This window comes from Phalangium opilio, unplaced genomic scaffold, assembly GCF_054372755.1.
Source record: "Phalangium opilio isolate 3A_F unplaced genomic scaffold, DU_Popi_V2 ptg000082l_1, whole genome shotgun sequence".
NCBI classification, from domain to species: Eukaryota; Metazoa; Arthropoda; class Arachnida; order Opiliones; family Phalangiidae; genus Phalangium; species Phalangium opilio.
The window spans coordinates 3,903,764-3,930,384 of NW_028324189.1; the positions used below are offsets into that span (position 1 = coordinate 3,903,764).

Below are 26,621 nucleotides of genomic sequence, written 5' to 3' on the forward strand. Positions count from 1 at the left end.
AGCTTTAGTTGAGACATGTTTATGGGCCCTGTTTTCTGTCCAGAAATCATATCTTCGAGGATGTAAACGAGAGTACTTGTTTTTTCTACGCTCTTGAAAGGGCCAGTCCATTTTAGGCAGAGTTTGGCCATTCAACCCAGGTATCCGAGTCTTCGTTTTCTTCCAGTGGAATTTCTGGAGTCTGGTACAGCTTTAGTTGAGACATGTTTATGGGCCCTGTTTTCTGTCCAGAAATCATATCTTCGAGGATGTAAACGAGAGGACTTGTTTTTTCTGCGCTCTTGAAAGGGCCAGTCCATTTTAGGCAGAGATTGGCCATTCAACCCAGGTATCCGAGTCTTCATTTTCTTCCAGTGGAACTTCTGGAGTCTGGTACAGCTTTAGTTGAGACATGTTTATGGGCCCTGTTTTCTGTCCAGAAATCATATCTTCGAGGATGTAAACGAGAGGACTTGTTTTTTCTACGCTCTTGAAAGGGCCAGTCCATTTTAGGCAGAGTTTGGCCATTCGACCCAGGTATCCGAGTCTTCATTTTCTTCCAGTGGAACTTCTGGAGTCTGGTACAGCTTTAGTTGAGACATGTTTATGGGCCCTGTTTTCTGTCCAGAAATCATATCTTCGAGGATGTAAACGAGAGGACTTGTTTTTTCTACGCTCTTGAAAGGGCCAGTCCATTTTAGGCAGAGTTTGGCCATTCGACCCAGGTATCCGAGTCTTCATTTTCTTCCAGTGGAACTTCTGGAGTCTGGTACAGCTTTAGTTGAGACATGTTTATGGGCCCTGTTTTCTGTCCAGAAATCATATCTTCGAGGATGTAAACGAGAGGACTTGTCTTTTCTACGCTCTTGAAAGGGCCAGTCCATTTTAGGCAGAGTTTGGCCATTCGACCCAGGTATCCGAGTCTTCATTTTCTTCCAGTGGAACTTCTGGAGTCTGGTACAGCTTTAGTTGAGACATGTTTATGGGCCCTGTTTTCTGTCCAGAAATCATATCTTCGAGGATGTAAACGAGAGGACTTGTTTTTTCTACGCTCTTGAAAGGGCCAGTCCATTTTAGGCAGAGTTTGGCCATTCAACCCAGGTATCCGAGTCTTCGTTTTCTTCCAGTGGAACTTCTGGAGTCTGGTACAGCTTTAGTTGAGACATGTTTATGGGCCCTGTTTTCTGTCCAGAAATCATATCTTCGAGGATGTAAACGAGAAGACTTGTTTTTTCTACGCTCTTGAAAGGGCCAGTCCATTTTAGGCAGAGTTTGGCCATTCAACCCAGGTATCCGAGTCTTCGTTTTCTTCCAGTGGAACTTCTGGAGTCTGGTACAGCTTTAGTTGAGACATGTTTATGGGCCCTGTTTTCTGTCCAGAAATCATATCTTCGAGGATGTAAACGAGAGGACTTGTTTTTTCTACGCTCTTGAAAGGGCCAGTCCATTTTAGGCAGAGTTTGGCCATTCAACCCAGGTATCCGAGTCTTCATTTTCTTCCAGTGGAACTTCTGGAGTCTGGTACAGCTTTAGTTGAGACATGTTTATGGGCCCTGTTTTCTGTCCAGAAATCATATCTTCGAGGATGTAAACGAGAAGACTTGTTTTTTCTACGCTCTTGAAAGGGCCAGTCCATTTTAGGCAGAGTTTGGCCATTCGACCCAGGTATCCGAGTCTTCATTTTCTTCCAGTGGAACTTCTGGAGTCTGGTACAGCTTTAGTTGAGACATGTTTATGGGCCCTGTTTTCTGTCCAGAAATCATATCTTCGAGGATGTAAACGAGAGGACTTGTTTTTTCTACGCTCTTGAAAGGGCCAGTCCATTTTAGGCAGAGATTGGCCATTCAACCCAGGTATCCGAGTCTTCATTTTCTTCCAGTGGAACTTCTGGAGTCTGGTACAGCTTTAGTTGAGACATGTTTATGGGCCCTGTTTTCTGTCCAGAAATCATATCTTCGAGGATGTAAACGAGAGGACTTGTTTTTTCTACGCTCTTGAAAGGGCCAGTCCATTTTAGGCAGAGTTTGGCCATTCGACCCAGGTATCCGAGTCTTCATTTTCTTCCAGTGGAACTTCTGGAGTCTGGTACAGCTTTAGTTGAGACATGTTTATGGGCCCTGTTTTCTGTCCAGAAATCATATCTTCGAGGATGTAAACGAGAGGACTTGTCTTTTCTACGCTCTTGAAAGGGCCAGTCCATTTTAGGCAGAGTTTGGCCATTCGACCCAGGTATCCGAGTCTTCATTTTCTTCCAGTGGAACTTCTGGAGTCTGGTACAGCTTTAGTTGAGACATGTTTATGGGCCCTGTTTTCTGTCCAGAAATCATATCTTCGAGGATGTAAACGAGAGGACTTGTTTTTTCTACGCTCTTGAAAGGGCCAGTCCATTTTAGGCAGAGTTTGGCCATTCAACCCAGGTATCCGAGTCTTCGTTTTCTTCCAGTGGAAGTTCTGGAGTCTGGTACAGCTTTAGTTGAGACATGTTTATGGGCCCTGTTTTCTGTCCAGAAATCATATCTTCGAGGATGTAAACGAGAAGACTTGTTTTTTCTACGCTCTTGAAAGGGCCAGTCCATTTTAGGCAGAGTTTGGCCATTCAACCCAGGTATCCGAGTCTTCGTTTTCTTCCAGTGGAACTTCTGGAGTCTGGTACAGCTTTAGTTGAGACATGTTTATGGGCCCTGTTTTCTGTCCAGAAATCATATCTTCGAGGATGTAAACGAGAGGACTTGTTTTTTCTACGCTCTTGAAAGGGCCAGTCCATTTTAGGCAGAGTTTGGCCATTCAACCCAGGTATCCGAGTCTTCATTTTCTTCCAGTGGAACTTCTGGAGTCTGGTACAGCTTTAGTTGAGACATGTTTATGGGCCCTGTTTTCTGTCCAGAAATCATATCTTCGAGGATGTAAACGAGAAGACTTGTTTTTTCTACGCTCTTGAAAGGGCCAGTCCATTTTAGGCAGAGTTTGGCCATTCGACCCAGGTATCCGAGTCTTCATTTTCTTCCAGTGGAACTTCTGGAGTCTGGTACAGCTTTAGTTGAGACATGTTTATGGGCCCTGTTTTCTGTCCAGAAATCATATCTTCGAGGATGTAAACGAGAGGACTTGTTTTTTCTACGCTCTTGAAAGGGCCAGTCCATTTTAGGCAGAGATTGGCCATTCAACCCAGGTATCCGAGTCTTCATTTTCTTCCAGTGGAACTTCTGGAGTCTGGTACAGCTTTAGTTGAGACATGTTTATGGGCCCTGTTTTCTGTCCAGAAATCATATCTTCGAGGATGTAAACGAAAGGACTTGTTTTTTCTACGCTCTTGAAAGGGCCAGTCCATTTTAGGCAGAGTTTGGCCATTCGACCCAGGTATCCGAGTCTTCGTTTTCTTCCAGTGGAACTTCTGGAGTCTGGTACAGCTTTAGTTGAGACATGTTTATGGGCCCTGTTTTCTGTCCAGAAATCATATCTTCGAGGATGTAAACGAGAGGACTTGTTTTTTCTACGCTCTTGAAAGGGCCAGTCCATTTTAGGCAGAGTTTGGCCATTCAACCCAGGTATCCGAGTCTTCGTTTTCTTCCAGTGGAACTTCTGGAGTCTGGTACAGCTTTAGTTGAGACATGTTTATGGGCCCTGTTTTCTGTCCAGAAATCATATCTTCGAGGATGTAAACGAGAGGACTTGTTTTTTCTACGCTCTTGAAAGGGCCAGTCCATTTTAGGCAGAGTTTGGCCATTCAACCCAGGTATCCGAGTCTTCGTTTTCTTCCAGTGGAACTTCTGGAGTCTGGTACAGCTTTAGTTGAGACATGTTTATGGGCCCTGTTTTCTGTCCAGAAATCATATCTTCGAGGATGTAAACGAGAGGACTTGTTTTTTCTACGCTCTTGAAAGGGCCAGTCCATTTTAGGCAGAGTTTGGCCATTCGACCCAGGTATCCGAGTCTTCGTTTTCTTCCAGTGGAACTTCTGGAGTCTGGTACAGCTTTAGTTGAGACATGTTTATGGGCCCTGTTTTCTGTCCAGAAATCATATCTTCGAGGATGTAAACGAGAGGACTTGTTTTTTCTACGCTCTTGAAAGGGCCAGTCCATTTTAGGCAGAGTTTGGCCATTCAACCCAGGTATCCGAGTCTTCGTTTTCTTCCAGTGGAACTTCTGGAGTCTGGTACAGCTTTAGTTGAGACATGTTTATGGGCCCTGTTTTCTGTCCAGAAATCATATCTTCGAGGATGTAAACGAGAGGACTTGTTTTTTCTACGCTCTTGAAAGGGCCAGTCCATTTTAGGCAGAGTTTGGCCATTCGACCCAGGTATCCGAGTCTTCGTTTTCTTCCAGTGGAACTTCTGGAGTCTGGTACAGCTTTAGTTGAGACATGTTTATGGGCCCTGTTTTCTGTCCAGAAATCATATCTTCGAGGATGTAAACGAGAAGACTTGTTTTTTCTACGCTCTTGAAAGGGCCAGTCCATTTTAGGCAGAGTTTGGCCATTCGACCCAGGTATCCGAGTCTTCATTTTCTTCCAGTGGAACTTCTGGAGTCTGGTACAGCTTTAGTTGAGACATGTTTATGGGCCCTGTTTTCTGTCCAGAAATCATATCTTCGAGGATGTAAACGAGAGGACTTGTTTTTTCTACGCTCTTGAAAGGGCCAGTCCATTTTAGGCAGAGTTTGGCCATTCAACCCAGGTATCCGAGTCTTCATTTTCTTCCAGTGGAACTTCTGGAGTCTGGTACAGCTTTAGTTGAGACATGTTTATGGGCCCTGTTTTCTGTCCAGAAATCATATCTTCGAGGATGTAAACGAGAGGACTTGTTTTTTCTACGCTCTTGAAAGGGCCAGTCCATTTTAGGCAGAGTTTGGCCATTCGACCCAGGTATCCGAGTCTTCATTTTCTTCCAGTGGAACTTCTGGAGTCTGGTACAGCTTTAGTTGAGACATGTTTATGGGCCCTGTTTTCTGTCCAGAAATCATATCTTCGAGGATGTAAACGAGAGGACTTGTTTTTTCTACGCTCTTGAAAGGGCCAGTCCATTTTAGGCAGAGTTTGGCCATTCGACCCAGGTATCCGAGTCTTCATTTTCTTCCAGTGGAACTTCTGGAGTCTGGTACAGCTTTAGTTGAGACATGTTTATGGGCCCTGTTTTCTGTCCAGAAATCATATCTTCGAGGATGTAAACGAGAGTACTTGTTTTTTCTACGCTCTTGAAAGGGCCAGTCCATTTTAGGCAGAGTTTGGCCATTCAACCCAGGTATCCGAGTCTTCGTTTTCTTCCAGTGGAAGTTCTGGAGTCTGGTACAGCTTTAGTTGAGACATGTTTATGGGCCCTGTTTTCTGTCCAGAAATCATATCTTCGAGGATGTAAACGAGAAGACTTGTTTTTTCTACGCTCTTGAAAGGGCCAGTCCATTTTAGGCAGAGTTTGGCCATTCAACCCAGGTATCCGAGTCTTCGTTTTCTTCCAGTGGAACTTCTGGAGTCTGGTACAGCTTTAGTTGAGACATGTTTATGGGCCCTGTTTTCTGTCCAGAAATCATATCTTCGAGGATGTAAACGAGAGGACTTGTTTTTTCTACGCTCTTGAAAGGGCCAGTCCATTTTAGGCAGAGTTTGGCCATTCAACCCAGGTATCCGAGTCTTCATTTTCTTCCAGTGGAACTTCTGGAGTCTGGTACAGCTTTAGTTGAGACATGTTTATGGGCCCTGTTTTCTGTCCAGAAATCATATCTTCGAGGATGTAAACGAGAAGACTTGTTTTTTCTACGCTCTTGAAAGGGCCAGTCCATTTTAGGCAGAGTTTGGCCATTCGACCCAGGTATCCGAGTCTTCATTTTCTTCCAGTGGAACTTCTGGAGTCTGGTACAGCTTTAGTTGAGACATGTTTATGGGCCCTGTTTTCTGTCCAGAAATCATATCTTCGAGGATGTAAACGAGAGGACTTGTTTTTTCTACGCTCTTGAAAGGGCCAGTCCATTTTAGGCAGAGATTGGCCATTCAACCCAGGTATCCGAGTCTTCATTTTCTTCCAGTGGAACTTCTGGAGTCTGGTACAGCTTTAGTTGAGACATGTTTATGGGCCCTGTTTTCTGTCCAGAAATCATATCTTCGAGGATGTAAACGAAAGGACTTGTTTTTTCTACGCTCTTGAAAGGGCCAGTCCATTTTAGGCAGAGTTTGGCCATTCGACCCAGGTATCCGAGTCTTCGTTTTCTTCCAGTGGAACTTCTGGAGTCTGGTACAGCTTTAGTTGAGACATGTTTATGGGCCCTGTTTTCTGTCCAGAAATCATATCTTCGAGGATGTAAACGAGAGGACTTGTTTTTTCTACGCTCTTGAAAGGGCCAGTCCATTTTAGGCAGAGTTTGGCCATTCAACCCAGGTATCCGAGTCTTCGTTTTCTTCCAGTGGAACTTCTGGAGTCTGGTACAGCTTTAGTTGAGACATGTTTATGGGCCCTGTTTTCTGTCCAGAAATCATATCTTCGAGGATGTAAACGAGAGGACTTGTTTTTTCTACGCTCTTGAAAGGGCCAGTCCATTTTAGGCAGAGTTTGGCCATTCAACCCAGGTATCCGAGTCTTCGTTTTCTTCCAGTGGAACTTCTGGAGTCTGGTACAGCTTTAGTTGAGACATGTTTATGGGCCCTGTTTTCTGTCCAGAAATCATATCTTCGAGGATGTAAACGAGAGGACTTGTTTTTTCTACGCTCTTGAAAGGGCCAGTCCATTTTAGGCAGAGTTTGGCCATTCGACCCAGGTATCCGAGTCTTCGTTTTCTTCCAGTGGAACTTCTGGAGTCTGGTACAGCTTTAGTTGAGACATGTTTATGGGCCCTGTTTTCTGTCCAGAAATCATATCTTCGAGGATGTAAACGAGAGGACTTGTTTTTTCTACGCTCTTGAAAGGGCCAGTCCATTTTAGGCAGAGTTTGGCCATTCAACCCAGGTATCCGAGTCTTCGTTTTCTTCCAGTGGAACTTCTGGAGTCTGGTACAGCTTTAGTTGAGACATGTTTATGGGCCCTGTTTTCTGTCCAGAAATCATATCTTCGAGGATGTAAACGAGAGGACTTGTTTTTTCTACGCTCTTGAAAGGGCCAGTCCATTTTAGGCAGAGTTTGGCCATTCGACCCAGGTATCCGAGTCTTCGTTTTCTTCCAGTGGAACTTCTGGAGTCTGGTACAGCTTTAGTTGAGACATGTTTATGGGCCCTGTTTTCTGTCCAGAAATCATATCTTCGAGGATGTAAACGAGAAGACTTGTTTTTTCTACGCTCTTGAAAGGGCCAGTCCATTTTAGGCAGAGTTTGGCCATTCAACCCAGGTATCCGAGTCTTCATTTTCTTCCAGTGGAACTTCTGGAGTCTGGTACAGCTTTAGTTGAGACATGTTTATGGGCCCTGTTTTCTGTCCAGAAATCATATCTTCGAGGATGTAAACGAGAGGACTTGTTTTTTCTACGCTCTTGAAAGGGCCAGTCCATTTTAGGCAGAGTTTGGCCATTCGACCCAGGTATCCGAGTCTTCATTTTCTTCCAGTGGAACTTCTGGAGTCTGGTACAGCTTTAGTTGAGACATGTTTATGGGCCCTGTTTTCTGTCCAGAAATCATATCTTCGAGGATGTAAACGAGAGGACTTGTTTTTTCTACGCTCTTGAAAGGGCCAGTCCATTTTAGGCAGAGTTTGGCCATTCGACCCAGGTATCCGAGTCTTCATTTTCTTCCAGTGGAACTTCTGGAGTCTGGTACAGCTTTAGTTGAGACATGTTTATGGGCCCTGTTTTCTGTCCAGAAATCATATCTTCGAGGATGTAAACGAGAGGACTTGTTTTTTCTACGCTCTTGAAAGGGCCAGTCCATTTTAGGCAGAGTTTGGCCATTCGACCCAGGTATCCGAGTCTTCATTTTCTTCCAGTGGAACTTCTGGAGTCTGGTACAGCTTTAGTTGAGACATGTTTATGGGCCCTGTTTTCTGTCCAGAAATCATATCTTCGAGGATGTAAACGAGAGTACTTGTTTTTTCTACGCTCTTGAAAGGGCCAGTCCATTTTAGGCAGAGTTTGGCCATTCAACCCAGGTATCCGAGTCTTCGTTTTCTTCCAGTGGAATTTCTGGAGTCTGGTACAGCTTTAGTTGAGACATGTTTATGGGCCCTGTTTTCTGTCCAGAAATCATATCTTCGAGGATGTAAACGAGAGTACTTGTTTTTTCTACGCTCTTGAAAGGGCCAGTCCATTTTAGGCAGAGTTTGGCCATTCAACCCAGGTATCCGAGTCTTCGTTTTCTTCCAGTGGAATTTCTGGAGTCTGGTACAGCTTTAGTTGAGACATGTTTATGGGCCCTGTTTTCTGTCCAGAAATCATATCTTCGAGGATGTAAACGAGAGGACTTGTTTTTTCTGCGCTCTTGAAAGGGCCAGTCCATTTTAGGCAGAGATTGGCCATTCAACCCAGGTATCCGAGTCTTCATTTTCTTCCAGTGGAACTTCTGGAGTCTGGTACAGCTTTAGTTGAGACATGTTTATGGGCCCTGTTTTCTGTCCAGAAATCATATCTTCGAGGATGTAAACGAGAGGACTTGTTTTTTCTACGCTCTTGAAAGGGCCAGTCCATTTTAGGCAGAGTTTGGCCATTCGACCCAGGTATCCGAGTCTTCATTTTCTTCCAGTGGAACTTCTGGAGTCTGGTACAGCTTTAGTTGAGACATCCCTTACCCAAAAATGGACCTCCAATTATTGCCTAAAATTAGTCCAATATAGACCAGCTTTTCATTTATATTTCACGTTGAATGTTTACGTAAAAATTACGTGATTATCATTTGTGATAAGAGTCATATTATCACTCGTTATAAACCTGTGTGACACCTGATCACTAGACATACGTGATACATTATCACCCATTATTGACCCGAGAGACAGCCGACATGAGTGACAAATAATCACGCGCTATTGACCCAAAAGACACCCATTAGAGTGACACATTATCACCCGTTATTGACCAGAGGTGACAAATAATCACCCATTATCGACCCAAAAGCCACCCGAATTGACAAATAAACGACTGTTGTCGACCCAAAAGCCACCCGAGATGACAAATAATCACCCGTTATCGACCCAAAAGCCACGCAACATCAGTAACGAATAATCACCCGTTATTGACCCAAAAGCCACCCGACATGAGTGACGAATAATCAGCCGCTATTGACCCAAAAGCCACCCGACATGAGTGACGAATAATCAGCCGCTATTGACCCAAAAGCCACCCGACATGAGTGACAAATAATCAGCCGCTATTGACCCAAAAGACACCCGCCATGAGTAACGAATAATCACCCGTTATTGACCCAAAAGCCACCCGACATGAGTGACGAATAATCAGCCGCTATTGACCCAAAAGCCACCCGACATGAGTGACAAATAATCAGCCGCTATTGACCCAAAAGACACCCGCCATGAGTAACGAATAATCACCCGTTATTGACCCAAAAGCCACCCGACATGAGTGACGAATAATCAGCCGCTATTGACCCAAAAGCCACCCGACATGAGTGACAAATAATCAGCCGCTATTGACCCAAAAGACACCCGCCATGAGTAACGAATAATCACCCGTTATTGACCCAAAAGCCACCCGACATGAGTGACGAATAATCACCCGCTATTGACCCAAAAGCCACCCGACATGAGTGACGAATAATCAGCCGCTATTGACCCAAAAGCCACCCGACATGAGTGACAAATAATCACCCGTTATTGAGCCGAGATGACAAACGATCACGCGTTATTGACCCGAGATGACAAACGATCACGCGTTATTGACCCGAGATGACAAACGATCACGCGTTATTGACCCGAGATGACAAACGATCACCCGTTATTGACCCGAGATGTCAAACTATCACCCGTTATTGACCCGAGATGACAAACTATCACCCGTTATTGACCCGAGATGACAAACTATCACCCTTTATTGACCCGAGATGACAAACGATCACCCGTTATTGACCCGACATGACAAATAATCACGCGTTATTGACCCGAGATGACAAATAATCACCCGTTATTGACCCAGGATGACAAATAATCACCCGTTATTGACCCGAGATGACAAATAATCACCCGTTATTGACCCGAGATGACAAATAATCACCCGTTATTGACCCGAGATGACAAATAATCACCCGTTATTGACCCGAGATGACAAATAATTACCCGTTATTGACCCGAGATGACAAATAATCACCCGTTATTGACCCGACGTGCGTGACAAATTATCACTTGCAACAGACCTGGGATACACCTGATAAAAGTGACAAATTTTGTCTTGCGATAGACTGAGATACACCTTAAAGTACAGAGCGGCTCCAGTGGATCCCCTAAAAGGGTACTTTCCTCCTGAACTCCGGGTTTGGCTTGGCAAAGGCTAGTGGGCGGGATTTATACATGCACGCATAAATCCCGCCCACAAATGTCTCTAGCGTTGCCAAGCCAAAACTGTAGTTCGCGAGGAAAGTCATCTTGTAAGAATGGGGAACTGGAGCCGCGTTATGCTTTAAATAATTGATATTATATCACTAGTTTATCTGAAATACACCTAATATAAGTAACACATGTAGGTTTTCGCCCATTCGGCTGTAGCCGCTGTACCCAAAATGCATATGTCCCATTCAAACGAAACCCCGCATATTGGGAGGTTTTCGAAAAATGTGGACTTAACGATAATTGAACATTGCTTCGATATCCTCGATTGATTTAAATATACGAGGACGCAATAATCGATTCATTCAATTAAGAGATACAGGCTTATCTATCTTTATGGGAAATGTAAAGTAGGGCATACTTCGAAAGTGGTCAGCTGTTATTATGCTTAAATGATAATTAAGACGAAGAAAATATATTTATTTCTCAGCTAACAAACTTAATGAAAACGACTTCTGATCTTATCTTCCATTTTTATTCAAAATCTTTATTATAATACGAATTAAAGGAAACACTATCATACCAAGATAGGGCCGAATAAATGATACAAATGATATCACTTGTTATTGATCTGAGATAAACTTGAGATAAATGATAATGTATCTATCACTTGCTATTGATCTAAGCAGATGTTACCTCTGATCTAAGTGATATCACTCGTTAGTGATCTGAGATACACCCGACATAAATGAAAATTTGTCACTCGTTAGTGATCTGAGATACACCTGACATCAATAATAATTTGTCACTCGTTAGTGATCTGAGATACACCTGACATCAATAATAATTTGTCACTCGTTAGTGATCTGAGATACACCCGACATCAATAATAATTTGTCACTCGTTAGTGATCTGAGATACACCCGACATAAACGATAATTTGTCACTCGTTAGTGATCTGAGATACACCCGACATAAATGAAAATTTGTCACTCGTTAGTGATCTGAGATACACCCGACATAAATGAAAATTTGTCACTCGTTAGTGATCTGAGATACACCCGACATAAATGAAAATTTGTCACTCGTTAGTGATCTGAGATACACCCGACATAAATGAAAATTTGTCACTCGTTAGTGATCTGAGATACACCCGACATAAATGATAATTTGTCACTCGCTAGTGATCTGAGATACACCCGACATAAATGAAAATTTGTCACTCGTTAGTTATCTGAGATACACCCGACATAGATGAAAATTTGTCACTCGTTAGTGATCTGAGATACACCCGACATAAATGATAATTTGTCACTCGCTAGTGATCTGAGATACACCCGACATAAATGAAAATTTGTCACTCGTTAGCGATCTGAGATACACCAGACATCAATAATAATTTGTCACTCGCTACCTGACAATTCGTTTATGTTAGTGACATATAACAGTTACTGAATGTCGGGTGAATATCAAATCTACAATATTCACTATGGTTTATATATGTTGGTGTTGGTGATTCTTGGATGAATCGCGGACCACACATTAATTTTCTAAGGTTTCTAACGAGTGAATCTGGTATATCTCGGGTGAAGATTGAATGTGTAATATTCACCAACCTCAATACATAAATGGTAATTTATCAGTCGCTATTAATCTTAGATACAGCTGACATAAATGATAATTTGTCACCCATTATTTATCTGAGATGCACTTGACATAAATGATAATGTATCACTCTCTATTAATGTGAGATACAAGTGATAATTTATCACTCTTTGTTGATCTGAGATACACCAGACATAAATGATAAACCATTAATTCACGTAGATGCAGTTGGTGAATTTCGGGTGAATATCGAATGTTCAATATTCGCTACGTTTTATATAAGTTACTGTTGGTGGTTCTTGGATGAATGGCGGACTGTACATTAATTCACGAATGTTTGAAATGTACGCGACTGGTGTAACTCGGGTGAATATTGAATGTCCAATATTCAACAAGGTGTACATAAACCCAGTGAAGTGTTACTTGATGTATGATATTCATCCGACATGCACCCACTGAGTTTTTAACAAACAGAATCGACTGAGCACCGAAGTGATTTTTGGATGTTATTCACCTGATATTGCTATCAGGAACCCTCATTTCATTAAGGTTTTACATTGAACGTGACCGATATCCATGGGTGTATATTAGTGATGCGAATGTCACCCATGAATCACCTTGAGTATGAAAAGTCATCTAACGTGACACTTTAATGAGCTGGTATTCACTAGTGAAATACTTCTCAAACACAAGTGATAATCATTGACACGTCGTGTCACGTAATATTCACATGTACTTGGTAACAATTACGTGAAATTCATGTAAAATCTACCTTTTTATCATGTAATATTTTAGTAAGGGATGTTTATGGGCCCTGTTTTCTGTCCAGAAATCATATCTTCGAGGATGTAAACGAGAGGACTTGTCTTTTCTACGCTCTTGAAAGGGCCAGTCCATTTTAGGCAGAGTTTGGCCATTCGACCCAGGTATCCGAGTCTTCATTTTCTTCCAGTGGAACTTCTGGAGTCTGGTACAGCTTTAGTTGAGACATGTTTATGGGCCCTGTTTTCTGTCCAGAAATCATATCTTCGAGGATGTAAACGAGAGGACTTGTTTTTTCTACGCTCTTGAAAGGGCCAGTCCATTTTAGGCAGAGTTTGGCCATTCAACCCAGGTATCCGAGTCTTCGTTTTCTTCCAGTGGAACTTCTGGAGTCTGGTACAGCTTTAGTTGAGACATGTTTATGGGCCCTGTTTTCTGTCCAGAAATCATATCTTCGAGGATGTAAACGAGAAGACTTGTTTTTTCTACGCTCTTGAAAGGGCCAGTCCATTTTAGGCAGAGTTTGGCCATTCAACCCAGGTATCCGAGTCTTCGTTTTCTTCCAGTGGAACTTCTGGAGTCTGGTACAGCTTTAGTTGAGACATGTTTATGGGCCCTGTTTTCTGTCCAGAAATCATATCTTCGAGGATGTAAACGAGAGGACTTGTTTTTTCTACGCTCTTGAAAGGGCCAGTCCATTTTAGGCAGAGTTTGGCCATTCAACCCAGGTATCCGAGTCTTCATTTTCTTCCAGTGGAACTTCTGGAGTCTGGTACAGCTTTAGTTGAGACATGTTTATGGGCCCTGTTTTCTGTCCAGAAATCATATCTTCGAGGATGTAAACGAGAAGACTTGTTTTTTCTACGCTCTTGAAAGGGCCAGTCCATTTTAGGCAGAGTTTGGCCATTCGACCCAGGTATCCGAGTCTTCATTTTCTTCCAGTGGAACTTCTGGAGTCTGGTACAGCTTTAGTTGAGACATGTTTATGGGCCCTGTTTTCTGTCCAGAAATCATATCTTCGAGGATGTAAACGAGAGGACTTGTTTTTTCTACGCTCTTGAAAGGGCCAGTCCATTTTAGGCAGAGATTGGCCATTCAACCCAGGTATCCGAGTCTTCATTTTCTTCCAGTGGAACTTCTGGAGTCTGGTACAGCTTTAGTTGAGACATGTTTATGGGCCCTGTTTTCTGTCCAGAAATCATATCTTCGAGGATGTAAACGAAAGGACTTGTTTTTTCTACGCTCTTGAAAGGGCCAGTCCATTTTAGGCAGAGTTTGGCCATTCGACCCAGGTATCCGAGTCTTCGTTTTCTTCCAGTGGAACTTCTGGAGTCTGGTACAGCTTTAGTTGAGACATGTTTATGGGCCCTGTTTTCTGTCCAGAAATCATATCTTCGAGGATGTAAACGAGAGGACTTGTTTTTTCTACGCTCTTGAAAGGGCCAGTCCATTTTAGGCAGAGTTTGGCCATTCGACCCAGGTATCCGAGTCTTCATTTTCTTCCAGTGGAACTTCTGGAGTCTGGTACAGCTTTAGTTGAGACATGTTTATGGGCCCTGTTTTCTGTCCAGAAATCATATCTTCGAGGATGTAAACGAGAGTACTTGTTTTTTCTACGCTCTTGAAAGGGCCAGTCCATTTTAGGCAGAGTTTGGCCATTCAACCCAGGTATCCGAGTCTTCGTTTTCTTCCAGTGGAATTTCTGGAGTCTGGTACAGCTTTAGTTGAGACATGTTTATGGGCCCTGTTTTCTGTCCAGAAATCATATCTTCGAGGATGTAAACGAGAGGACTTGTTTTTTCTGCGCTCTTGAAAGGGCCAGTCCATTTTAGGCAGAGATTGGCCATTCAACCCAGGTATCCGAGTCTTCATTTTCTTCCAGTGGAACTTCTGGAGTCTGGTACAGCTTTAGTTGAGACATGTTTATGGGCCCTGTTTTCTGTCCAGAAATCATATCTTCGAGGATGTAAACGAGAGGACTTGTTTTTTCTACGCTCTTGAAAGGGCCAGTCCATTTTAGGCAGAGTTTGGCCATTCGACCCAGGTATCCGAGTCTTCATTTTCTTCCAGTGGAACTTCTGGAGTCTGGTACAGCTTTAGTTGAGACATGTTTATGGGCCCTGTTTTCTGTCCAGAAATCATATCTTCGAGGATGTAAACGAGAGGACTTGTTTTTCTACGCTCTTGAAAGGGCCAGTCCATTTTAGGCAGAGTTTGGCCATTCGACCCAGGTATCCGAGTCTTCATTTTCTTCCAGTGGAACTTCTGGAGTCTGGTACAGCTTTAGTTGAGACATGTTTATGGGCCCTGTTTTCTGTCCAGAAATCATATCTTCGAGGATGTAAACGAGAGGACTTGTCTTTTCTACGCTCTTGAAAGGGCCAGTCCATTTTAGGCAGAGTTTGGCCATTCGACCCAGGTATCCGAGTCTTCATTTTCTTCCAGTGGAACTTCTGGAGTCTGGTACAGCTTTAGTTGAGACATGTTTATGGGCCCTGTTTTCTGTCCAGAAATCATATCTTCGAGGATGTAAACGAGAGGACTTGTTTTTTCTACGCTCTTGAAAGGGCCAGTCCATTTTAGGCAGAGTTTGGCCATTCAACCCAGGTATCCGAGTCTTCGTTTTCTTCCAGTGGAACTTCTGGAGTCTGGTACAGCTTTAGTTGAGACATGTTTATGGGCCCTGTTTTCTGTCCAGAAATCATATCTTCGAGGATGTAAACGAGAAGACTTGTTTTTTCTACGCTCTTGAAAGGGCCAGTCCATTTTAGGCAGAGTTTGGCCATTCAACCCAGGTATCCGAGTCTTCGTTTTCTTCCAGTGGAACTTCTGGAGTCTGGTACAGCTTTAGTTGAGACATGTTTATGGGCCCTGTTTTCTGTCCAGAAATCATATCTTCGAGGATGTAAACGAGAGGACTTGTTTTTTCTACGCTCTTGAAAGGGCCAGTCCATTTTAGGCAGAGTTTGGCCATTCAACCCAGGTATCCGAGTCTTCATTTTCTTCCAGTGGAACTTCTGGAGTCTGGTACAGCTTTAGTTGAGACATGTTTATGGGCCCTGTTTTCTGTCCAGAAATCATATCTTCGAGGATGTAAACGAGAAGACTTGTTTTTTCTACGCTCTTGAAAGGGCCAGTCCATTTTAGGCAGAGTTTGGCCATTCGACCCAGGTATCCGAGTCTTCATTTTCTTCCAGTGGAACTTCTGGAGTCTGGTACAGCTTTAGTTGAGACATGTTTATGGGCCCTGTTTTCTGTCCAGAAATCATATCTTCGAGGATGTAAACGAGAGGACTTGTTTTTTCTACGCTCTTGAAAGGGCCAGTCCATTTTAGGCAGAGATTGGCCATTCAACCCAGGTATCCGAGTCTTCATTTTCTTCCAGTGGAACTTCTGGAGTCTGGTACAGCTTTAGTTGAGACATGTTTATGGGCCCTGTTTTCTGTCCAGAAATCATATCTTCGAGGATGTAAACGAGAGGACTTGTTTTTTCTACGCTCTTGAAAGGGCCAGTCCATTTTAGGCAGAGTTTGGCCATTCGACCCAGGTATCCGAGTCTTCATTTTCTTCCAGTGGAACTTCTGGAGTCTGGTACAGCTTTAGTTGAGACATGTTTATGGGCCCTGTTTTCTGTCCAGAAATCATATCTTCGAGGATGTAAACGAGAGGACTTGTCTTTTCTACGCTCTTGAAAGGGCCAGTCCATTTTAGGCAGAGTTTGGCCATTCGACCCAGGTATCCGAGTCTTCATTTTCTTCCAGTGGAACTTCTGGAGTCTGGTACAGCTTTAGTTGAGACATGTTTATGGGCCCTGTTTTCTGTCCAGAAATCATATCTTCGAGGATGTAAACGAGAGGACTTGTTTTTTCTACGCTCTTGAAAGGGCCAGTCCATTTTAGGCAGAGTTTGGCCATTCAACCCAGGTATCCGAGTCTTCGTTTTCTTCCAGTGGAACTTCTGGAGTCTGGTACAGCTTTAGTTGAGACATGTTTATGGGCCCTGTTTTCTGTCCAGAAATCATATCTTCGAGGATGTAAACGAGAAGACTTGTTTTTTCTACGCTCTTGAAAGGGCCAGTCCATTTTAGGCAGAGTTTGGCCATTCAACCCAGGTATCCGAGTCTTCGTTTTCTTCCAGTGGAACTTCTGGAGTCTGGTACAGCTTTAGTTGAGACATGTTTATGGGCCCTGTTTTCTGTCCAGAAATCATATCTTCGAGGATGTAAACGAGAGGACTTGTTTTTTCTACGCTCTTGAAAGGGCCAGTCCATTTTAGGCAGAGTTTGGCCATTCAACCCAGGTATCCGAGTCTTCATTTTCTTCCAGTGGAACTTCTGGAGTCTGGTACAGCTTTAGTTGAGACATGTTTATGGGCCCTGTTTTCTGTCCAGAAATCATATCTTCGAGGATGTAAACGAGAAGACTTGTTTTTTCTACGCTCTTGAAAGGGCCAGTCCATTTTAGGCAGAGTTTGGCCATTCGACCCAGGTATCCGAGTCTTCATTTTCTTCCAGTGGAACTTCTGGAGTCTGGTACAGCTTTAGTTGAGACATGTTTATGGGCCCTGTTTTCTGTCCAGAAATCATATCTTCGAGGATGTAAACGAGAGGACTTGTTTTTTCTACGCTCTTGAAAGGGCCAGTCCATTTTAGGCAGAGATTGGCCATTCAACCCAGGTATCCGAGTCTTCATTTTCTTCCAGTGGAACTTCTGGAGTCTGGTACAGCTTTAGTTGAGACATGTTTATGGGCCCTGTTTTCTGTCCAGAAATCATATCTTCGAGGATGTAAACGAAAGGACTTGTTTTTTCTACGCTCTTGAAAGGGCCAGTCCATTTTAGGCAGAGTTTGGCCATTCGACCCAGGTATCCGAGTCTTCGTTTTCTTCCAGTGGAACTTCTGGAGTCTGGTACAGCTTTAGTTGAGACATGTTTATGGGCCCTGTTTTCTGTCCAGAAATCATATCTTCGAGGATGTAAACGAGAGGACTTGTTTTTTCTACGCTCTTGAAAGGGCCAGTCCATTTTAGGCAGAGTTTGGCCATTCAACCCAGGTATCCGAGTCTTCGTTTTCTTCCAGTGGAACTTCTGGAGTCTGGTACAGCTTTAGTTGAGACATGTTTATGGGCCCTGTTTTCTGTCCAGAAATCATATCTTCGAGGATGTAAACGAGAGGACTTGTGTTTTCTACGCTCTTGAAAGGGCCAGTCCATTTTAGGCAGAGTTTGGCCATTCGACCCAGGTATCCGAGTCTTCGTTTTCTTCCAGTGGAACTTCTGGAGTCTGGTACAGCTTTAGTTGAGACATGTTTATGGGCCCTGTTTTCTGTCCAGAAATCATATCTTCGAGGATGTAAACGAGAGGACTTGTTTTTTCTACGCTCTTGAAAGGGCCAGTCCATTTTAGGCAGAGTTTGGCCATTCAACCCAGGTATCCGAGTCTTCGTTTTCTTCCAGTGGAACTTCTGGAGTCTGGTACAGCTTTAGTTGAGACATGTTTATGGGCCCTGTTTTCTGTCCAGAAATCATATCTTCGAGGATGTAAACGAGAGGACTTGTTTTTTCTACGCTCTTGAAAGGGCCAGTCCATTTTAGGCAGAGTTTGGCCATTCGACCCAGGTATCCGAGTCTTCGTTTTCTTCCAGTGGAACTTCTGGAGTCTGGTACAGCTTTAGTTGAGACATGTTTATGGGCCCTGTTTTCTGTCCAGAAATCATATCTTCGAGGATGTAAACGAGAAGACTTGTTTTTTCTACGCTCTTGAAAGGGCCAGTCCATTTTAGGCAGAGTTTGGCCATTCAACCCAGGTATCCGAGTCTTCATTTTCTTCCAGTGGAACTTCTGGAGTCTGGTACAGCTTTAGTTGAGACATGTTTATGGGCCCTGTTTTCTGTCCAGAAATCATATCTTCGAGGATGTAAACGAGAGGACTTGTTTCTACGCTCTTGAAAGGGCCAGTCCATTTTAGGCAGAGTTTGGCCATTCAACCCAGGTATCCGAGTCTTCGTTTTCTTCCAGTGGAACTTCTGGAGTCTGGTACAGCTTTAGTTGAGACATGTTTATGGGCCCTGTTTTCTGTCCAGAAATCATATCTTCGAGGATGTAAACGAGAGGACTTGTTTTTTCTACGCTCTTGAAAGGGCCAGTCCATTTTAGGCAGAGTTTGGCCATTCAACCCAGGTATCCGAGTCTTCGTTTTCTACCAGTGGAACTTCTGGAGTCTGGTACAGCTTTAGTTGAGACATGTTTATGGGCCCTGTTTTCTGTCCAGAAATCATATCTTCGAGGATGTAAACGAGAGGACTTGTTTTTTCTACGCTCTTGAAAGGGCCAGTCCATTTTAGGCAGAGTTTGGCCATTCGACCCAGGTATCCGAGTCTTCGTTTTCTTCCAGTGGAACTTCTGGAGTCTGGTACAGCTTTAGTTGAGACATGTTTATGGGCCCTGTTTTCTGTCCAGGAATCATATCTTCGAGGATGTAAACGAGGACTTGTTTTTTCTACGCTCTTGAAAGGGCCAGTCCATTTTAGGCAGAGTTTGGCCATACGACCCAGGTTTGCGTTCGATAGGGGGTGAGTTAGTTTCCACACTATCATTCCTACGTCGAATTCCAGATCTTCCCTCCTGAGATCATAATATTTCCTTCTGTTTTGCTTGAGCCAGTTTCGAGAAGTTCTTCGTTAACTTCCATTGGTCCTTTAGGATCTTCAATGTCTCGGATCTGTCTTCAAACTCTTTGAGGGGCATACCGATATCGATATCCCAAGGGAGTCTTGGTTCTCTTCCCATATTGAGGTAGAATGGATATCTTTTCGTCGTCTCATGTGGAGCTGAATTTATCGCGAAGGCGAGGGCGTTTAAAGTTTCGTCCCACGTTCTTCACGATTGTTCTTCACGTAGATTGAAATGGTCTCTCCAAGTACGCGATTAACTCTCTCAGTGATGTTAGACTGTGGATGATATGGAGAAGTGTGGATGGGTCCAATGTTGAATAACTTGCACGTGTCGTGCCATAGAGATGACACGAATTGGGTTCCTCGATCGCTCAGGATCTGTCTTGGCGCTCCCCATCGGCATAAAAAGTTCTTTAAGGCTAGAGCGCAAGCATCTTCTGTTATTCTCTTTAAGGGGATTAATTCGACAAACTTGGTCATATAGTCTGTGAATACGAGTAGAAATGTATATCCTCTTCGGCTGATGGGAAATGGCCCCATGATGTCTACTCCTATCTTGTCGAATGGTCCAGTCGGAACTGTGGATATCATAAGTCCGGAAGTTTTCCGGTTGCTGATCTTGTATTGCTGGCAGGGGACGCATTCTTTGACGTATTGTCTGACGTCCTTGTCCAGGTTGGGCCACCAATATCTATGTCCGACTTTCTCTCTTGTCTTGTAATTTCCTCGGTGTGCGGATAGAGGATGGTCGTGTAGAAGTCTCATGGTTTCCCTTCGGAGAGATCTTGGTAGATAGATTCTTGCTGGACGCGTTCCAGACGCTTTTCTACTTATCAAGTTGTTGGCCATCTCGTAATCTGAGTGTTCCGGAGGATTGTCTTGTCGTAGTTCTATGATTTCTCGGATAATGGGGTCTTCTCCTTGGGCGGTAATGATGTCATCGCGGTCGAAAATGTGAAAGTTTGCATGTGGATATGCAGGAAGAACGTACGCATGGTGAGAATGATCAGATGGGACATTCCAGTTTTCGGATGACGCTTCTTGATTTTCCTCTTCCACGGTGGAGGCGACTGACATTGCAAACAGTCCAATCGGAGCTCTTAAAACGGCATCAGCGACGGTGTTTTCGACTCCTTTCTTGTGTTGGACTTTGAAGTCGAAAGTTTGGAGATACATCGCCCATCTGACGAGTTTAGAGTTCGGTTCTTTGACAGGGTTCGTACGGAACCTGGATAAGTCAGGGATAAGGAAGATAGGGGGAAAAGTCAGGGATTAAAAACATTTTCCTAAAAAGTCAGGGATATGTCAGGGATTTCGTTTGGTATATCAAACCATGCTTCGAGCAATGCTTAATACGAGCCAGGTGTGATGAAGTGGGCTCTGGTAAACACCTTAAAATGGCCAGGGATATTGCGAAAATTTGGTCAGGGATAACCTGGAAAAAGTCAGGGATATTGAAAGTAAAAATTTCGTACGAACCCTGTTTGAGTCCGAAAAGCCATTGTAGCGCTTTATGGTCGGTTACGACGGTGAAAGGTCTGCTTTCCAGGTCCGGGCGGAAATGTCCTATGGCCCAGTATATCGCGAGACATTCCTTCTCGGATGTGCTGAAATTTGCTTCGGCATTCCTTAGATTTCTGCTGGCGTAGGCGATCGGAACTTCAATTCCGTCTTGGATCTGTGTCAGCATTGCTCCTAGGCCTGCATCAGAGGCGTCCGTTGTTAGGATGCTTGGTGCATCTGGCTTGTACGCTGCTAAAGGTGGAGAGCCGCAGATGGCTTCCTTGATCTTCTGGAATGCTTCCTCTTGAGCGGGACCCCATTCGAACTTGACTCCGTTCTTCTTGAGAGGAGTGGCTATCTTCGAATAGTGTGGTATAAATCGGTGGTGCCATGCGGCCATTCCAAGGAATCGTTGGAGTTAATTGTTTCAGCGTCTTCGGCTGGGGAAAATTCTTGATGGCTTCCACTTTGGACGGATCTATGTAGATACCTGTTTCGTTGATGACATGTCCCAGGACTACCGCTTCTGACTGGGCGAATCGGCATTTCTTCAGCTGAAGAGTAAGGCCGGCGTTCTTCAATTTGGTCATGACATATTCCAGAGCGTTCTTCCGCTCCTTCCAAGTTTTGGGATGCTATCAAGATGTCATCTAGGTATACGACGATTGAGAAATTTTCCCCATCTCGGAAAACTTCATCCATCAGACGCTGGAAGGTACTTGGCGCGTTGCAAAGACCAAAAGGGAGAACGTTGAATTCGTACTTGCCAGCATGAGTGGTGAAGGCAGTCTTGGGGGCGCTTCCTGGCTCCATCTCAACTTGCCAATTTCCAGATTTCAAGACCAAAGCCTTCCATATTTGACGGGTCTGGAAGGCTGATCAAGCTAGCTGACTCGTCCGGAACGTCTTCGGTTTGGACTTCACTTGGGATGTCGTTACTTGGTACCACAGGGTAAGTTTTCTTCGGTCTTCCAGGACCTCCAATGGGAATTAATTTTGGTCTTCCAGGTCCTCTTTTCGTGGTACATTTGACTCGTCGGCTATTCTCAGATTTTCAGTAGGTGGAATCAATGGTATCGCGATGCTTTTGCCGCTGATTGCTTCGTCCGAGTATTCAAAGTCCATTCCGTATTTAGTGGATACCTCTGGACTGATAAAATCGGTATAGTTGCTATTGAGGTGGAATTCGTTTAAAAACTTGACGTTGCGGCTTCGTATGATCTTTCTTCTTTTAACCAGAATCGATAAGCTTTAGATTCCTCGATCGAGTATCCGATGAATACGGCTTCTTTACTTCTTGGATCGAATTTTCCTTTTGTCATGTTCTCGTTCAAGATCAATGCCTTCACGCCGAATGTCCGCAAATGGGTTAGGGTTGGTTTTCTTCCTGTCCATCTTGCGTACGCGGTATTTCGATCCAATTACGCTGCGAGAGGGACATCTGTTTCTGATATAGTTAGCCGTAGCGATCGCTTCACCCCAAAACGATGGTGGTAACTTGGATTGGATCATCATACATCTGGACATCTCTACTAGGTAGTGTACGATTTTTTCTTTCCGATATTCCAGGTCTTGTTCTGGTGTCCGGGGTATAGTTAGCCTTCTCGTACTATTCCGTTTTCTTTCAAAAACTCGTCGAAATTTTTTGTTACAATATTCGGTTCCGTTGTCGGACTGCAGAGTTTTGATTTTTCTTCCGGTTTGTAACTCCACTTTGCTTTTGAACTCCTGGAAGGAATCGCGAATACTTCATTTTTCTGCTTCAGGAAAGCTACTTCGCTCCAGCGTGACTGGTCGTCCGTGAAGACGACGAAATACTTCGCTCCTCCACCCATGGTTGCAACTCGCATGGGTCCGCACACATCGGTGTGTATGATCTCCAATAATTCAGTTGTTCGGCGGCCTTCCACAAATTTTGGAAATGCATGTTTTCCCATGATGCAAATGTCGCGAGTTTCCAGGTTTTAGTCCTTTTTCAGCTTAAGGCCGCGAACCATGTCCTTCCGTGCCATTTCTTTCAAATGTTTCCCGTTTACGTGTCCTAGTCGCGATAATTCCAGTTCTCCAGGTTCGATTTCGGCCGGGGCTATCTCGGTTTGCGCGGCGGCGTTCCTATACGATCGGCACCATGGCTATCGTTTCTCCGTCATTTTTCTGGATGAATGCGCGTTCGACTTCTTGAAGAGTACGTCGTAACCTTTGTCCGTAATTTTCGATATGGACATTAGGTTTGTTCTAAGATCCGGTACCAGAAGTGTCTGTTCCAAACTCAGAGTTCTTCGAGTCTTCCCATTCGTTGCTTGAATCTTTGTGGAATCATTATTAGCTAAATTTAGCGCCTTGTCAACTTCTTGAAGACTTTGAAAGATTTCTTCCTTTGATGTCACGTGTGAAGTAGCTCCACTGTCCAAGCACCAGTTGTCTTCTTCATTTCTGTCGGGGTGTAAGGCGAATTCTTCGGAGTCCTTCGTGCATTCAGTTACTGCATTTGCCTTCTCTTCAGCTGTTCCGGCTTTTTTTTTTTTGAACGAATTTGAAGTTTTTCGGGCAATCCGATGCTTTATGACCCGGTTTGCGACAACGATGGCAGTTGTATTTGAATGGGACTCTGTCTGCTCGCTCGCAGCTTGCTTTCCAGGGTTCAACCTTTGCCTTCGTTGGCTTTCTACGAGGATTCTGCTTAAATGCTACCAGAGCATTTAGGACTGTGTCGCTTTCTTTTGACTTCCTCGCGTCAGCTTCTTCGATGACTTTGACTTTCAAGGCTTCAGGGTCTGGAAGATGGTCGCGCGACTCGATTGCACCTGAAGTTCTGGAAACTCGCCGGTAATCGGTATAGAAGCATTGCCGCCTCTATTGATCGAGGTGTTTTCACCTCGATCCTCCTACGTCTCGTTGTTCAGTTTTTATTTTTTTATTTTTTTTGAAAAACAGAACTAATAAGAGAACCCTTTAAACTAAGTAAGATTGTAAACTAACGTAACCTAACTTGTTTACGTTAAGTAAACGTTTCTTTATCGTTTTATAAAGACTATAAAAGACATTTAGTAGAAAGAATAAAAAAAAGAAAAAGAAGTCGTCGAAGTATTCTACTTTACGCCGACTGGGGGAAGGCGTAACCTAACTTGTTTACGTTAAGTAAACTTTTCTTTATTGTTATATAAAGGATATACAAGAAGATTAGTCACTCGGATTAAAAAAGGTTTAGAAGTGGTCGAGGTATTTTATTATACGCGGACTGGGAAAAGGCGTAACCTAACTTGTTTACGTTAAGTAAACGTTTCTTTATCGTTATATAAAGACTATAAAAGACATTTAGTAGAAAGAATAAAAAAAAAGAAAAAGAAGTCGTCGAAGTATTCTACTTTACGCCGACAGGGGGAAGGCGTAACCTTACTTGTTTACGTTAACTAAAGTTTTCTTTATTGTTATATAAAGGATATACAAGAAGATTAGTACACCGAATTAAAAAAAAAAGAAGTAGTCGAGGTCTTTTATTATACGTCTACTGGGAAAAGGCTCGTGAGTTCTTGCGTTATACTGTAATTTAAAGGCCGAGTTCCAGCGAAATAGATTCTAGCTAGCTGAGCATCGAAATGAAATGTTTCCTCGCAAATATTAGTATTCATCTGAAGGAAACTCTTTTGTTTATCTTCAATCCGCTAGAACCTCTCAAATTTAGGCCCAGCAGGGAATCTAGTCTGCACGGTCGCTCCGTTGTTAGTCTCGACCCTTTTCGTTGAAACAAGTCCCTTAAAGGCAGAGTTCCGGCAAAATGGGTAATTTTCGCGGTCCCGATTGGCCTACTGCGCACGCTCTCCTACACCATATCCCGATAAAAAAAATCGCACCATAGTTGATCAATTTATAAATAGCAAACCCGTTAAACGTAATGCCAGTTCACTTCTAGAATCGTCACGCTGCCTGAACTCTTGTTGGCGTTGGACTCAATTTTTACCCGTGTTGGGCTTGAACATCACGCTTTTGGTGGACCTCATCGATGTTCGCTGTTCAGTTTGCTCGCGTTTTGGAACTCTGTCTTGAAGAGTCAATTTTCCCTCGTCAATAAAAGATTAAGTTTTCGTTTTTATAATAGCGGTCTTTTAACGAGGTTTTAAACCATCGTAAGTTTACGTTTAAAGCTTTGATTTAATCGAAATTTCTAATAATTGATCTTTATTTTGCAGTCGGAGTAGCAAATAATGGACTATTAAAGCAAAATTTTAATTTCAAGATAAAGGATTTTATCAATGATGGAGATGGCGAATCGAGACTTAGAGTGAATGAAAAGGGTAGCGAAACCGTAAGTGCTAACTGGTGTAGACCAGTTTTGTAGCTGGTACCATTGGAACGAGAATAATTTGGTAAAACATAGTAAGTTTACGTTTAAAGCTTTGATTTAATCGAAATTTCTAATAATTGATCTTTATTTTGCAGTCGCAGTAGCGAATTATGGACTAAGGAAAGAACATTTTAATTTTAAAATTAAAAATTTTATAAACGATGGAATAGGAGAGAAAAAATGTCGGGTGAATGAAAAGGATGACGAAACCGTAAGTGCTAACTGGTGTAGACTTAGTAGCTGGTACCATTGGAACGAGAATAATTTGGTAAAACATCGTAAGTTTACGTTTAAAGCTTTGATTTCATCGAAATTTCTAATAATTGATCTTTATTTTGCAGTCGCAGTGGCGAATTATGGACTAAGGAAAGAACATTTTAATTTTAAAATTAAAAATTTTATAAACGGTGGAATCGGAGAAAAAAAATATCGCGCGAATGAAAAGGATGACGAAACCGTAAGTGCTAACTGGTGTAGACTTAGTAGCTGGTACCATTGGAACGAGAATAATTTGGTAAAACATAGTAAGTTTACGTTTAAAGCTTTGATTTCATCGAAATTTCTAATAATTGATCTTTATTTTGCAGTCGCAGTGGCGAATTATGGACTAAGTAAAGAACATTTTAATTTTAAAATTAAAAATTTTATAAACGATGGAATAGGAGAGAAAAAATGTCGGGTGAATGAAAAGGATGACGAAACCGTAAGTGCTAACTGGTGTAGACTTAGTAGCTGGTACCATTGGAACGAGAATAATTTGGTAAAACATAGTACGTTTACGTTTAAAGCTTTGATTTAATCGAAATTTCTAATAATTGATCTTTATTTTGCAGTCGCAGTAGCGAATAATGGGCTTGTAAAAAAAAACTTCAATTTTAAAATCAAAGATTTCATCAACAATGGAATCGGAGAGAAAAGACGTCGTGTCAATGAAAAAGAGGATATGAAAGAAGTCCAGGAGGTCTTTTACTATCCGCCTAATGGGGGAAATCCTTCCTTTATAGTTATACAAAGAGTATAAAAGAGTATAAAAGAGATCTCGTACATCGAAATAAAAAAGGGAAAGAAATAGTAGAGGTGTTTTACTATCCGCCTAATGGGGGAAGTCCTTCCTTTATCGTTATACAAAGAGTATAAAGATTTAAATTTGCTTTTCTTTTCTATTTAGCCCGAAGACGCGCCAGCCACAACCGAGCAAGACGCGCCAGCCACGACCACCGATGATGCGCCAGCCACAACCGCCCAAGACGCGCCAGCCACGACCACCGATGATGCGCCTACCCAGCCAAGTTTACAGTAAAAACGAGGTGGTGAACCATCGTAAGTTTACGTTTAAAGCTTTGATCTAATCGAAATTTCCTGA

General features: G+C 43.1%; 2 protein-coding genes across 11 annotated transcripts in view; both read left to right on the forward strand.

Moving 5' to 3' along the window:
• Positions 1 to 26,621, forward strand: part of LOC149651008 (serine/threonine-protein kinase ULK3-like) — a 48,223-nt gene that overhangs the window by 16,875 nt on the left and 4,727 nt on the right. The window lies entirely within an intron of this gene.
• Positions 1 to 26,621, forward strand: part of LOC149651009 (uncharacterized) — a 46,700-nt gene that overhangs the window by 12,250 nt on the left and 7,829 nt on the right. Inside the window, exon 5 of one of the 10 annotated variants that reach the window (XR_016371026.1) lies at positions 26,427 to 26,554. The exons of 8 other annotated variants lie outside the window; for them this stretch is intronic. Coding sequence is in view for 1 of the 2 variants with exons in the window: in XM_089847758.1 (XP_089703884.1) it covers positions 26,427 to 26,558 (132 nt within the window). In the remaining variant the exon portion in view is untranslated. Of the gene's footprint in view, positions 1 to 26,426; positions 26,579 to 26,621 lie in introns of those variants that run through there. One more of the 10 variants, XM_089847758.1, reaches the window with a different exon arrangement.